Here is a 13,500-nt window from a genome sequence, read left to right as displayed (position 1 = left end):
GGACCTCTCCAGGGTGCAAGCCTGGGCAGTGTGAATGGAGGTCCTGGGATACACAGATGACAAGACCCCCCTCTCAGCCTCACTGATGTAGTCCAAAGGCAGCAGAGCAATACGTTTGGCAAGAGTTTGGCTGCAGGAGTTGCTGGAAGGAGTTGCCTGCAAAGCAGCGGAGGTGCCTTGCATAGCATGAGTGTCACAAAGCTAAAGGACTGAAAAAGGACCCAGCATAACTTTTTGTCCTTTTTTAAATTACAACAACAACAACATAGTATCATCCATTTTAATATTTCCACATGCCTGACTGGTACAATGTACAAATTAATATAAACACTATACTGTACCTGAATTCTCCAGTTGGCATTTCCCCCCCTTTCGCATAGGCTTGCAGCTGAACTTTTATCCTTAGTGTCAAAGTCCTTTAAGTTGGAATGTTGCCTGAACAAAAATAAACCTGTTTTCATGAAATGCAAACCACCTACTTCTTTGCAGTAAATATATAGCGCTATGGTGCAAATCCTTCTGTGCACATAGTTTCTGAAAAATGCCAGGGGAGCAAATTCTGTGCAGCAAGCGCTCAGTGCGAAAGAAATTTTGGAGCGCATCTCCACTCATTACAGCACAAAGTGCCACTGTTTTTTTCTGAGTTTAATAAATTCTGTCACAGCACAGTAGGAAGTGCTGTGCGTTTTGAAACTCGTGAATGACCTGTTTTAATTAGAGGCGATGGGAACTGAACTGCATGCTGGCTAAATGGATGCCCCGGGAACTCTACGGATGCCATGTTGTGTGGCCAGACTAATAAGGCATTGAAGTGCCCGAGTCAAAGGACAAGAGGTTGCTTCCTCCCCCATTCCATGTACAGAGAAACTGACTGGACTTGCAGCTGGAATCTTATTTTAAGGTTGGCATTTGGACAGAAACTTCTGTTGCCCTTGAAGACAGCAGGGTAGCTTTGGGGATAAAGGGCAGGCTCCAGTGGAACATATAACCCCAGCATTGGCTGTCTGAGGTGGCTGCCACAGGAGACCTAGTAGCAGAACAGGCCCTGGAGCCTCTCCATTCTTTGCTTTGTGTGCTGTGCCCCAAAACAGTGCTACTGAGCAAGGTAGGTCCAGTGGCGTAGCGTGGGTTGTCAGCACCCGGGGCAAGGCAAGTAATTTGTGCCCCCTAACCCGTGGATTTGCGCACCCTAACCCTAACCCCCAGGTGTTGCGCCCAGTGCGGCCGCCCCCCCCCCCTGCACCCCCCACGCTACGCCACTGGGTAGGTCAGAAGGCAGGAGTCCTGCAACCCTTCAAGCCTCTCGGCCACACACCCTTTTCCCAGGCCACACCTCTCACCAGCTCTGTTTTGCCTCTCCCCCTCGATGGTTTTTTCCTGGCTGGAATTTGCCCTTGAACTCGTCTTGATACTGTCACTTTCTTGCCTGGATGGAGAATAGAGAGGGGTGTGCGAGTGCATGTAGAAACCAGCCTACCACGCAGAGGTAATATTTGCATTCAGTGCTCCACTTGCTTTTGCCACTGGTCCTACTCACCTCTGGCATGAGGCCCTCGAAAGGTTGCCCAGATGGGAATGTGGCCCTTGGGTTTCTTACCCCTAGCATTAGAGAACTGGAAGGATGCCTAGGGGCTTATAGCAGGGCGAGAGGGTCATTGTTCCCTATGCGATAGGAGCTCATGGAGTGTGGGTGTCCTTTGTTATTGAAGATGTCCTGGGGTTGTGTTCCTGTTGGCAAGCTTCCATTGACTCCTTCCATGTGAGCCTCATTGCCTGTTTGGCAGTGTTTCCATGGACACTGGACCACAGCTGTGTTTTTTTTCTTCTTCTGCCATTTTGCTATGGGGCTTTTCTCATCTAACCTGGGCTGAGCATGTAGCAACAACATATCTCCACCCGAACCGTAGCCAATGCAGACGACTGCCTGCTCCAGCTTGTTCAACATGTTTTGGTAGCCCCAGTGCTACTTAATCACCGTCCAGGCAGTCTTCCAATAGACTTGAATGGGCCTTCCTACAGCTCTCTCAAATACAGCTTCTGAAATCCCCTTGCAAGTTCTAAAAGATCTTTGTGTGTGTGTGCAGGTTTAAACAAAGGGAAGGGTGGCATGGGTTTTTTTCAGAAATACAAATGCAAAGCCTTACTGGATACACAGATTTAGTCATAATTCTCTGGATTTCAAAATTTACTCATAGGCTAACAAAACGCCAGTATGATGGATTACTCAAGTGTTTGGAGCTGGGCAAGTTGCCACAACTATAGTCTCCCATGGTAGCAGCCTGTGTACTTTCTCTCACAGAAGTCAGCAAAGGTCTTGGCCAGTGGCGTAGCGTGGGTTGTCGGCACCCGGGGCAAGGCAAGTAATTTGCACCCCCTAACCCGTGGATTTGCGCCCCCTAATCCTAACCCCCAGATGTTGCACCCGGTGCGGCCGGGCCCCCCTGCACCCCCCACGCTACGCCACTGGTCTTGGCAAACTGAGCCTATCCTTCTCTGCATTCTCCCTTTCATTTACCTGGTCACACTTGGGTTCATTTCTTGCTCATGCTTCAGCCACCGATACAATAGCTTCATTTTAAAAACATGATACCCAAAACCCAGCTTCAGTAGAATTCATACAAGTGCTTGATGTGCCCATATCATTCTGAAAAAGTATTTTTATTAAGGCACTGTACAGTTGTGCTTCTTTTATTGATGCATTCTCAATTTTGTGATGATCATAGAGAAGATGGAGGGTCTATCCCTACAGGGAGGCAGCCCCATCAGTAGATATTTAGGCACACTTAAAAGTTTGTTTCTTTGTAATTGAACGACAAGGAGAGCACCAAGTGGATTTTCTGCCTCAGGTGCCAAAATGTCTTAGGGATGTCAATGCCAATTGCATTTTACAATATACACTTTACTATCATTTGCCCAGAAAGAGATGCCCAGGTATGTGTGGCTGCTATACTCCAATTTTCAGCATTCTACCTGCAGCTTCCGGTGAAGAAGAGCAGGGTTTGGAAATATAAAACCATGCATACTGTAAAAGTTCATGTTATGGGAAAACCAGAGGCAGGGAAGATACAAAGTAAGGATAGACAAATCTGACAATTTCCAATTTTTGTTCCACTCAGTTTCTCACCTTTCCAATCTTAAATTTAGTTCTCCACATTTCTACATCAGTTGGCAATCCATTCCACTCCTCGTGAAAATTTAAAGCATTTTAGAGCACATGACCCCAAAATACATATTTTTATGTATATACACATTTTTGCAAGCAATTTTGCAAGCATTTTATGTTATTCTCACTGATTATGCATTTTAACCCACACTGTTTTATATTTTATAAATTTCTGTACACATTTATTTAGGTGGAATAATGTGAAGAACGGGGAACTTTGAACTAGCTGTGTTTCAGTTTGCATATTGTTTCAAAAAGTGCTAATTTGTTAGGTTCGCATTACAATCCTAATCAAATTGCTTCTCCATGTGTAATGCAGAGTTGCTATATTTGGTAGCACTCATGTTTCTTTGTACCATATAGTTATAACCTAATGTGAGGAAGTGCACCTCATCTCAAACATGTATTTCCAAAACAGGGCCGTCTCTACTGTTAGGCAGAGTGAGGTGGCTGCCTCAGGCAGCTGGTTTTGGGGTGTCATGAAAGGACGTTGCTAAGGAAATTGCTTCATTTGTATTTTCTATCTTATTAAGAAGAGCTTGTGGGATTTTCTGGTGCTGGTTTCAAATAACTTGACCAGCCTTACTTACTGTGCACCTTGAGTGTGGAAGAGAGTCTGATCTTTGCTGCTTTGTCAGAGGTAGCAAAATACCTCATGACAGCTCTTGTTTCCAAACCTGCATGCACTGAAGTAACTCAAATGCAAGGTGTGAGGGGCACTTGTAGGGGACAATCCACACAGGATGTGCAACTTTTCTCATGCTCGCTTGTCCCCCCCCCCCAGGCCACTTCCCCCTTGATAGGTCTTATTTCTAGTGTCTTGAGCCCAGGAGGCTTGGGGGGGGCGGGGAGCTGAGGTAAAAATGGCAGAGAGGGACATTTTCAGGGAAGAATCAATGGATACACGAGGAAGGTTAAAGTACCCACCTCCTGCCCACTGATTCTCCCCTACACACAAATTAGCAGGGCCCCAAATTTGCCTAGTAACGTATAATTCCACCTTGAGAATTTGCTTTTTTACTGTTGGTAATGCTTTGGTTCCATGGAAAGGCCACAAGATGGCACCACACGCTAGAATGATCACATTTTTTTCACTAGCGGCACAAATACCAACAGCAACTGCGGAGAACTGATTCAGGTCTGCCAAATTGAATAAAATATATGGTGGGGGCAGGTAAGCCCCACCCCACATAATCAATCACATGACGGGGTTCACCCACACCATTTGAATGGCAATGCCCATCAACTTTAGGGGGAATGGCCCCCTCAAATATTTAATTGTGGGGGCGAAGGGACCTCTGCCCCTAGCAGTTGGCTCCAATTAACTGATTAGTCATTCCTTATTTATCCCATCCTGCCTCCAAGCAACAGGTTAGAAGTGTTTGATCACACACACTAAAAAGTATTCATCACCACAACAGCCCTGAGAAGTCAGTGAGACTGAGCAAGAGTAATTTGCCTTAGACAATTCAGTGAGCTTCTTGGCTAAGTAGGGATTTCAGCTCTGATGTCCCCAAAGTCTTGGCTACAAGGATGCTGTCTGGCCAGGCTGCATTTTGTCCATGTATGCGTCGTATTCAGGCACAGTAAATTAACTGTGTGGTATTTCCCCCTCTCACGCACTGAGTACAGTTTCCCCTCCCTCCTTCCGGACAGATGAAACTCTGCCTCAGGCTTACATTTCAGAGACCTGTCAGAAAACTGTTTGATGAGCCCGTTAAATTATCCATGCCTGCATACAGCCTGAGTAATCGACGTTCAACACCATGTGAATTTGTGGGGGGAATTGTGCGGCCTTGATGTGAAATATTCTGCAAATATGTTTGCCATTGCTGTAAGAATAATTGTAATTATTCTTGTATAATTGGAATTAAGTTCATGTGACAATTTTTTGCATAGAAACATGGATATGATCTTCTCTAGCAGATGTTGTAGTAGTAAAGTATGACCACAAGTAGATATGATGTTCTTATACTCAAAGTACTTCAGGTTAATCAAATTTATACCAGCAGAAGACCTAGGTTCAATCCGTAGTATCTCCTTATCTATTTCCACTTTCTGATTTCAGCACCATTTTAATTCCACAGTATGGTGTCCTTGCAAACATAAAAAACACCTCACCAAAGTGACTGTAATTTGAGAACAGGATGGGTTTTTTTAAACACCTCTGAGTATTGAAAATAGACTGACCTTTGACTACTGACCTTCTCTGCAGAGTGTAGTTAAAAATATTTCATCGCTGAGACACTTGTGAGCAACTGGACTGCTTCTGTTATAGGGCTGGCTGCAAATAGTAGGAAACTAGGGGTGCAAAGCTGTGAAAGAAGCTAAGTGGATTGTAGTGGCAAAAAAATAATAATCAGTGTTTCAGATTACATAATTCACAGCAAGAAACTGAACACAGAGGCATGTATTGCTCAATATCCTGAGATGGTAGTTTGAGTCTGCTGCAGCAAAAACCTTTAAGCTGTGATCTTGTGATTCCAGTTAGATTAGAAGCACTAGTGGCGTGCTCATGCTACTTCTCTTAAAACACACTGATTTTGTTACCCCCTCCGCTCCATGTGTTGTACAGCTCTTTCTTCCCTAACTGTTCACATCAGCATGGCTTCAATAATGTCAGATTCGTTTCCGTTTGTGGACACACCAGGAGGGTCTATGCAAAGTTGCTCATACCTTGGCCAGAGACAAATTGGGAATGACTTAAAAGACTCCAATCAGTGTCCAGTTTGAGAAACAATGCATCAAACAGCAATAAAGTGGTACCTCGGGTTAAGAACTTAATTCGTTCTGGAGGTCCGTTCTTAACTTGAAACTGTTCTTAACCTGAAGCACCACTTTAGCTAATGGGGCCTCCCGCTGCTGCCACGCAATTTCTGTTCTCATCCTGAAGCAAAGTTCTTAACCCGAGGTACGATTTCTGGGTTAGCAGAGCCTAACCTGAAGCGTCTGTAACCTGAAGCGTCTGTAACCCGAGGTACCACTGTATGCATTTTGGATAAAGTCTATTTTGTGAACACAGATTAAGAACCCAGCATTGGAAATGCAATGAATGCCTAGCAAATTGGAGTATAAACCTAAACGTGTTGTCTGGCTACTTTGAATGGGCCGATCACGATGAGATATTTAGGGTCACACTGTGATGATTATTCCATCGTTACAAACATTTCTTCTTGCCGGACAGAACTATCTCCTCTTCCTCCACTGTTCTAGGGGGTTATTCCCTCCAGAGCAGATTTGCAAATGGGGGGGGGGAAGGGGGGAGCCATATTGTACAGTGGTACCTCTGGATGCGAACGGGATCCATTCCGGAGCCCCATTCACATCCTGAGCAGAATGCAACCCACATCTGTGTGTCACGATTCACCGCTTCTGCGCATGCACGTGACGTCATTTTGAGAGTTTGCGCATGCACGAGCGGTGAAAACCAGAAATAAGCTGTTCCTTTACTTCCGGGTCGCCGCAGAACACAACCTGAAAAGATTTAACCCGAAGCGACTTTAACCTGAGGTATCACTGTACTCACACTGGCTTCTGCTAGCATGCTCAGTTAGTTGAATCTGGCCCTAGGTAAAGGTAAAGGTACCCCTGCCCGTACAGGCCAGTCGTGTCCGACTCTAGGGTTGTGCGCCCATCTCACTTAAGAGGCCGGGGGCCAGCGCTGTCCGCAGACACTTCCGGATCACATGGCCAGCGTGACAAGCTGCATCTGGCGAGCCAGCGCAGCACACGGAAACGCCGTTTACCTTCCCGCTAGTAAGCGGTACCTATTTATCTATTTGCACCCGGGGGTGCTTTCGAACTGCTAGGTTGGCAGGCGCTGGGACCGAGCAACGGGAGCGCACCCCGCCGCGGGGATTCGAACCGCCGACCTGACGATCGGCAAGTCCTAGGCACTGAGGTTTTACCCACAGTGCCACCCACGTCCCTGAATCTGGCCCTACCCAGTTGGAATTCAGGCTTTGATAATAGACTGTCATTGACAGTAGACGGTTATTGCTGTTGTCGCTGGATCATCACCTTGCCATGGTGAATGGGCTTGCGCAATCCTATTGCGCAATCCTTGTGAGCGAAGCCGTGGGGAGTCTCATGCTCCCACCAGGGTCACCCAAGGCGGTAAGGTCAAAGGGGAGGAGCTAGACAAAGAATGATCCCAGAAATCTTCAAAGGCAAAATAGGTGGAAGGTAACAAGCTGTGTGTTACAACAGCTGTGAAGGCAGATGAAGGCCGCAGTAGATAAGAATCTACTGGTCACGTGATACTCATGCCATCGGAATAGAGCCTTACTGCAAAGACTGTGCATTGGTCGGCATGCACTGATCTACAGACATAAAACAAATTCACGCGTCTTCCCAAAACCCATCCCAAATCCAAACCCAAGAGAGTCCCATGGCGATCGGCAAATGGTAATGGGGACAGGACCGTGAAATCTGGAAGTCCCTAGTCATGAACCAGCACATGGGTGGTGGATACAGATTCAGATGAGCATCTGAGAGCATCAGCACTTCAGAACTGCGAAGCCGATTCCAGATTTTAAAATGTGCAGTTTTTATTGTATGGTTTTATGCATAATTGTTGTAAACCGTTTTGAGATTATTTTATGAATAGTGGTTTTGAGTAAATAATTTAAAAAAACAAAAAACCAAGTAGGGTCTGCAAGAAAATGTTGCAGCAGAGGGCACCTACAAAGATATACCAATCTTCTGGGAAAGCATACTACACATCCTCAGAAACATCATATGGTTACTATTGTTGTTGTTTAGTCATGTCTGACTCTTCGTGACCCTTCTCTTCGTTGCTTACTATTAGCAGTGGCGTAGCGTGCGGGGTGCAGGGGGGCCGGCGCAACATCTGGGGGGTAGGGTAGAGTTAGGGGGTGCAAATCCACAGGTTAGGGGGCGCAAATCCACGGGTTAGGGGGCGCAAATTACTTGCCTTGCCCCGGGTGCTGACAACCCACGCTACGCCACTGACTATTAGACTGCTGTTATTTGTTATTTATTACTGGCGGGTTTTCCCCCCTCTAGGGGAGAATGCTTGAGATTTTATGCCTCAGCTGCCGAAATAACTTTGCTCACCTCTGGTACTATGGACCTTGACTATGCATAGGTGCTATTTTCTGCAAAAATGACTCGGGCCAGCCCTGCGCACATACTGTATTTGAAAAGAAACTTCTGCACGTGCTCAGAGGCACTTATCATCCAGGTCCCGTGAAAAGGTAAGATACTCCATGCGTGTCGAAGAGTCAGATCATTGGAAACCACCAGAAAAAAATCTTAAAAGGAAACATTGGCAACACTGGCCCAGGGTGCTTGCGCTCGCTCCCGCTTCCCACCACCTTCCCCATCTCTGTGGTTGAGAAAACACAGAATATCAACTTAGTGCACAGCACGAAGAGCCACACTTCCTCAATCTGGCCATTTATCGGAGTCCCCGCCATGCATTCCCAATGCGATGCACCGTGGCGCTCGGGGGAAATTGCAATTGCAGGGAACAGACGCGCGCAGCTCCGGACATTGTTGGACTCCAACTCCCATGAGCCTCCGCCAGCATGACCAATGCTAGGAAGAAGGAGAACTGTAGTCCTGCAACCGCAGGAGGCCCACAGTCCCCAGCCCGGAACCTGGCTCAGTTTGGTACCCTCCTAATAATAACAACAACAACCACTTTATTACTTGTACCCCGCCCATGTAGCAGCCACTCTGGGCGGCTTCCAGCACATCTGAAAACATAAGATGGCAAATGATCACGCCGCCCGGGGCTGAAGGAAGCCGGAGCGCAGAGCCGGCAGCCGGGGAAAGAAGAGCCTGTTTTGCAAGGGCGCATTTTGCAACGGCCTTTGCGGCGACTTCCCTCGGCTTCGCAGTTCCTCTTCCACCTTTTCCCCTCCTCCCTTTCTTTTGCTGCTAGAGCAGCTCTCGCTGGGCGTGGAGAGGAGAGCATGCCAAAGGCGAAGCCGAGCAACCCTGCGGCGCCGCTAGAGCCAGTCTCCCTGCACGGGGCGAGCGCAGCAGCCTCCTCCTTCCTGGAAGCCCTTCAGGCAGGCGGGGCTATTCGCTGCCTTGCAGAGGCCGAGCCTCCTCCCGTTTGGGGCTGCATCCCTCACTCTTCCTTTCCTTCCTCCCTCCCTTCCCTCTCTCCGGTCCGTCTCTCTTTCGACTCCCGCCTCCCTCTTTGCGCGCAGGAGCCGCGTCTCCGGGTGAGTGGCGAGAGGCCGCGCGCCGTATTTATAGACAATCGCAGGCGGGGATAATAGGGGGGGACTGGCTCTACAGTGGCGCCGCCGGGGCAGGTCGCATTGTGGTATGTGGGGCAGGTGGTTGGGGGGGTGGAAAGGAGAAAGAGTGACAGGCGCCAGCCCCTCAGGCCCCAGAGGAACAGCGCCCTCCTGCAGACCCGCACGGAGGTCCTCGGGTGCTTTGCAGGCTCGCCAGATTTGGCTGGGAGAGAAGGGGTTTTTTGCGCGCCCTTGGCAACCTTCCCACACACCGGCCCCCCACCTCCCTCCTGCTCGGCCCTCTGACACCGTTCTCTGCCGAGTCGTTTTATTGCAAAGGGGGTGGGTGAAAAATGTAAGTGTCCCTGTGCCTGGGTGACTTCTTCAGTTGTACTTTCAAGGTGACCCCTGCATGCGCCCATCTCCTCCCTTGCCTGCTGCAAAACGCTGCTCTTTTATGTGTTTTGTGTATGTGTCTTTTGCTTGCCTAGGAGCCACTCCTTTCTTTCCGAAGCTAATCTCTGTGGCCTGCAAGGGCTGAGAAATCCAGGCAGCCAAGATGCCCCACGGTAAGCAGACAAGAGTGCTTCTTCTCAACGACATGGAAAAGCTGGACAAGACCCTCTTCCGGCTGGAGCAAGGTCAGTGTCCCAGGCGGCTGCTTGTGTGTTTAACAAGTTGCGTTGGATCCTTGTGCAAGAGGAAACTCAAACAGTTGTTAACTCTTCCATCTCGTCCTGTTTTCCTATGCACAGAGATTGATGTATGCTTTACAGAGGAAAAAATAGATTTTTTTAAAAATGGAGAGGCCTCTGCCCCAAGCAGCTTACACACAGTCAGCATGCAAACTGTAGCAACAGAGGAGCTTACTTCTAGGTAAATGGATCACATATGGCTGCCAGGAGTTAAGAAATGGGTCTTGTGAAAAAAGTTGGGTTTTGAGGAAGGCTTTGAAGGAAACAAATTAGGTGCATCATCTAGCTGGGACTGTGACCACTGACATTATAAATAACCTCAATAAATAAATCAGTCCTTTAACAGACCAAAGAGGCAATGGGAGAGGTGGGTGGAACCATTTAAGAAATGAGAGTTTAGTTGGCTGAGGAGTATGCATAATGCATAAAGAAGTCAATATGATCCATTAATTTTTCTGAAGCTGCTCCATGCTTTGCAAATGGTTTATGAATACAGCATTCCTCTGAGTGGTCATAAACTGACTAATTATATGGGAGGCTCCAGGCTTGCAGTGTTCTTCTTAAAAAACAAAAACGCTTAAGGGCTAAACTAAGTGTGTGTTGGCAAACAAGTCAAAGTGAACAGTTCACGATTTCTTTGTTTTAAAACAATAAGCAGAGGTGCTCTCAAATTGTACTGTTCGCTGCATGAAACAGGGTGGGTAGAGAATAGCTCAGGAATGGCAGGGGTACAATAAGCAGGGAAACATTAGCCACTTCTATCACTTCTGCCATACAAATTGTGCTTAGCACCTGCCAGTTCATTTTTGTTTTTCTGTTTTGTAATGGGAACAGAGTTAGTAATCACATGTTTGCCACTGAACCCTTAGCCTTGGAGGTATGGCATCTTAATGTGCCCTTAATAATTCCCAATGAACACAATGAAAGTGTGTTCTGAATAAACTTGTGCAGCTGTGTCTAAACATGGCTATAGTCTTGCAGTTAGTTGTAAATCTGCCAGTGTTGTCATCAAGGACATCTGTTACCAAGGTTTCTGCTGTAATTCTAAGCAGTTAGTGGGATTGGCTTCCAGCTAATTTTTCTTATGATGGATGTGCCATCTTCTAACATGGGAAGAACGTTCTGACCCTGAAAGTAAGATGCTAGGATTGCAGTCCTCAGAGGGATATACACAGGAACTGACCTCAGTCGGGCCCATCTGCTGTAGGAGGAAGTGCAATGACAGTTTAAGCTGTTGTAACTTTGAAGAAGATTCTATTGAAAGTTTGGAATGTAAAGAAGGGCAGTTTTGGATGTGGTGGTGAATGACATAGACTAGGGAAAAATTGGAATGCACTTTCATTCCCCCACAAGAGAGGGGGCATTAAATGTTATCGTAGTCATACTGGAGCTGCTGTTGATAGAGGCTGGTGCGTGGGTTCTGACTGCAGAATTGGAAGCCAAGTCCACAGAGTTGGCTTGCATAAATGTTATCCCAAGTGCTAAGCACCCACTTGCAGAAAATTGGTTACCATGCAGCTACAGTAACGTTTAGGGCTGCAGACGAATGCCCCAGTTAGCTGGGAGTGAGCTCTGTTCAGTTCAGTAGAATTTACAGTGCAATCAATCCTAACCATACCTACTCAGAAGTAAGTCATATCCAGATTTTAAAAGTTGCACCTCCTCTACGCAGGAGATGTTTCTGCAGTCTTGGACAGGGAACACACTAAAATAATACAGTGGTATCTCGGGTTACGAACTTAATTTGTTCCTGAGGTCCGTTCTTAACCCGAAGCCGTTCTTAACCTGAGGCGCGCTTTCGCTAATGGGGCCTCCCGCTGCTGCCATGCCACCAGCATGCGATTTTTATTCTCATCCTGGGGCAAATTTCTCAACCCAAGGTACTACTTCTGGGTTAGCGGAGTTTGTAACCCGAAGTGTTTGTAACCCAAAGGGTTACATACGCTTCAGGTTACAGACTCCGCTAACCCATAAATAATACCTCGGGTTAAGAACTTTGCTTCAGGATGAGAACAGAAATCATGCTCCAGCGGCACAGCAGCAGCAGGAGGCCCCATTAGCTAAAGTGGTGCTTCAGGTTAAGAACAGTTTCAGGTTAAGTGTAGACCTCTGGAACGAATTAAGTACTTAACCTGAGGTACCACTGTACTTAATTGATCGTGTAGGCTAGGAAATAGGTAGTTTGAAGCATTTGTGGTTCTTTATCTGTAACATCTTGGGTGCTCGTTTGTACATTAACAAGGCTATCTGTTGCTCAGAAGGAAGCTCCATTCAGGTGAATGAGACTTACCCCCATGTTACTTGTAAAGCATAGAATCCCAAGTACACAAACTGGACAACAGGCTCCATAGAAAAGAAGTAAACATAAAGCATGGTTAGGTTCAGGCTGTGAGAATTTTAATTGCTGAATGTCGAAGAACTTTTGAAGCCTCAAAATGTGTTACTTATTGAATTTTTATTTTCTTAAATTCCAGCTTTTCATTTATAAATTATGAGTCTCAAAAGTGGTTTCCCCACATCCATAAAACAAAATCAATAAACAACAGCAGTTAAAATTGACCCCAAATAGTAATGTAATCTCAACAACTACCCAGAACCAAAAATAATTCAACAAATTGTGCTCCTCTAAAACTAGGAACTTGCTCAGGTGTTTTGATTTTATAATTTGGAAAATGGCTAGGGGAGCACCTCAAGGGCAATGCACTATGACAGTGAAGGAAAATGTAGCTAGTTCTTGTCTGTATTTCTGCTTTGCAAGATAGAAAAAAAAAACGATTTGGGAAAACTTTTAAAATAGAAAAAGCCATGCACTTCCACATAGCAGAAAGAACTAACAGATAGACGGTGTAACTAATATGAGCTATGCATTTTTAGTCTGCATGGGTTTTAGGGAATAAGATATCAGCAGCAAACATCTCTGCAGTCCGATCTATGTTTAGCAAACTATAAACAAACTTGTCAAGCCTGTAGCAAAAGCACAAATGACCTGATCTTGATTTATTTTTATAGACATTGTTATGAAGGCAAAGAACCTTAGGCTTAACAAATTATTATTATTATTATTACAATATTTATTAAATTGGTATACCATACCCTATCCGTAAATCTCAGGGCGGTTCACAACACAAAAACATAAGATTAAAAAAAAACGCAAAATGCATGATGAAAACAAGAACAAAAATAAACCACTAACCCCACAACACATTTAAGATGGTATTGGATGTAATCAGCCAAAGGCCTATTTAAAGAGGAATGTTTTTGCCTGGTGCCTAAAGGTGTAAAATGAAGGCGCCAGCCGAACCTCCCTAGGGAGAGTATTCCACAGACAGGGAGCCATTGCAGAAAAGGCCTTTCCCAAATATCTTCACGCTGCTTACCAATTCATTTCTGTGTCAGTAAATGAATGTAACAGATGCAGCCAGTG

At 46.1% G+C, this 13,500-nt stretch overlaps 2 protein-coding genes across 5 annotated transcripts in view; one reads left to right on the top strand and one right to left on the bottom strand.

The window, feature by feature from the left end:
• The window catches only part of LOC309371488 (ferric-chelate reductase 1-like), a 39,786-nt gene extending 38,106 nt beyond the window's left edge, over positions 1-1,680 (bottom strand). Inside the window, exons 1-2 of the mRNA XM_081914204.1 lie at positions 1,538-1,680; positions 1,341-1,426 (exon numbers count right to left, since the gene is read on the bottom strand). The gene's annotated coding sequence lies outside the window, so the exon portion shown is untranslated. The remainder of the gene's footprint in view (positions 1-1,340; positions 1,427-1,537) is intronic.
• Positions 1,681-9,109: 7,429 nt separating this feature from the next.
• Positions 9,110-13,500, top strand: part of AGL (amylo-alpha-1,6-glucosidase and 4-alpha-glucanotransferase) — a 47,096-nt gene continuing 42,705 nt past the window's right edge. For 2 of the 4 annotated variants that reach the window (XM_081914078.1, XM_081914081.1), the window contains exons 1-2: positions 9,110-9,363; positions 9,873-10,022. In XM_081914078.1, coding sequence (XP_081770204.1) covers positions 9,941-10,022 — 82 coding nt within the window. In that variant the 5' untranslated portion in view covers positions 9,110-9,363; positions 9,873-9,940. The other 2 variants (XM_081914080.1, XM_081914079.1) reach the window with 2 other exon arrangements.

Source organism: Podarcis melisellensis (assembly GCF_964234715.1).
Source record: "Podarcis melisellensis genome assembly, chromosome: 6".
NCBI lineage: Eukaryota > Metazoa > Chordata > Lepidosauria > Squamata > Lacertidae > Podarcis > Podarcis melisellensis.
The sequence above is the reverse complement of the archived record's forward strand: the minus strand, read 5'-3'. Positions and strand labels throughout refer to the sequence as shown.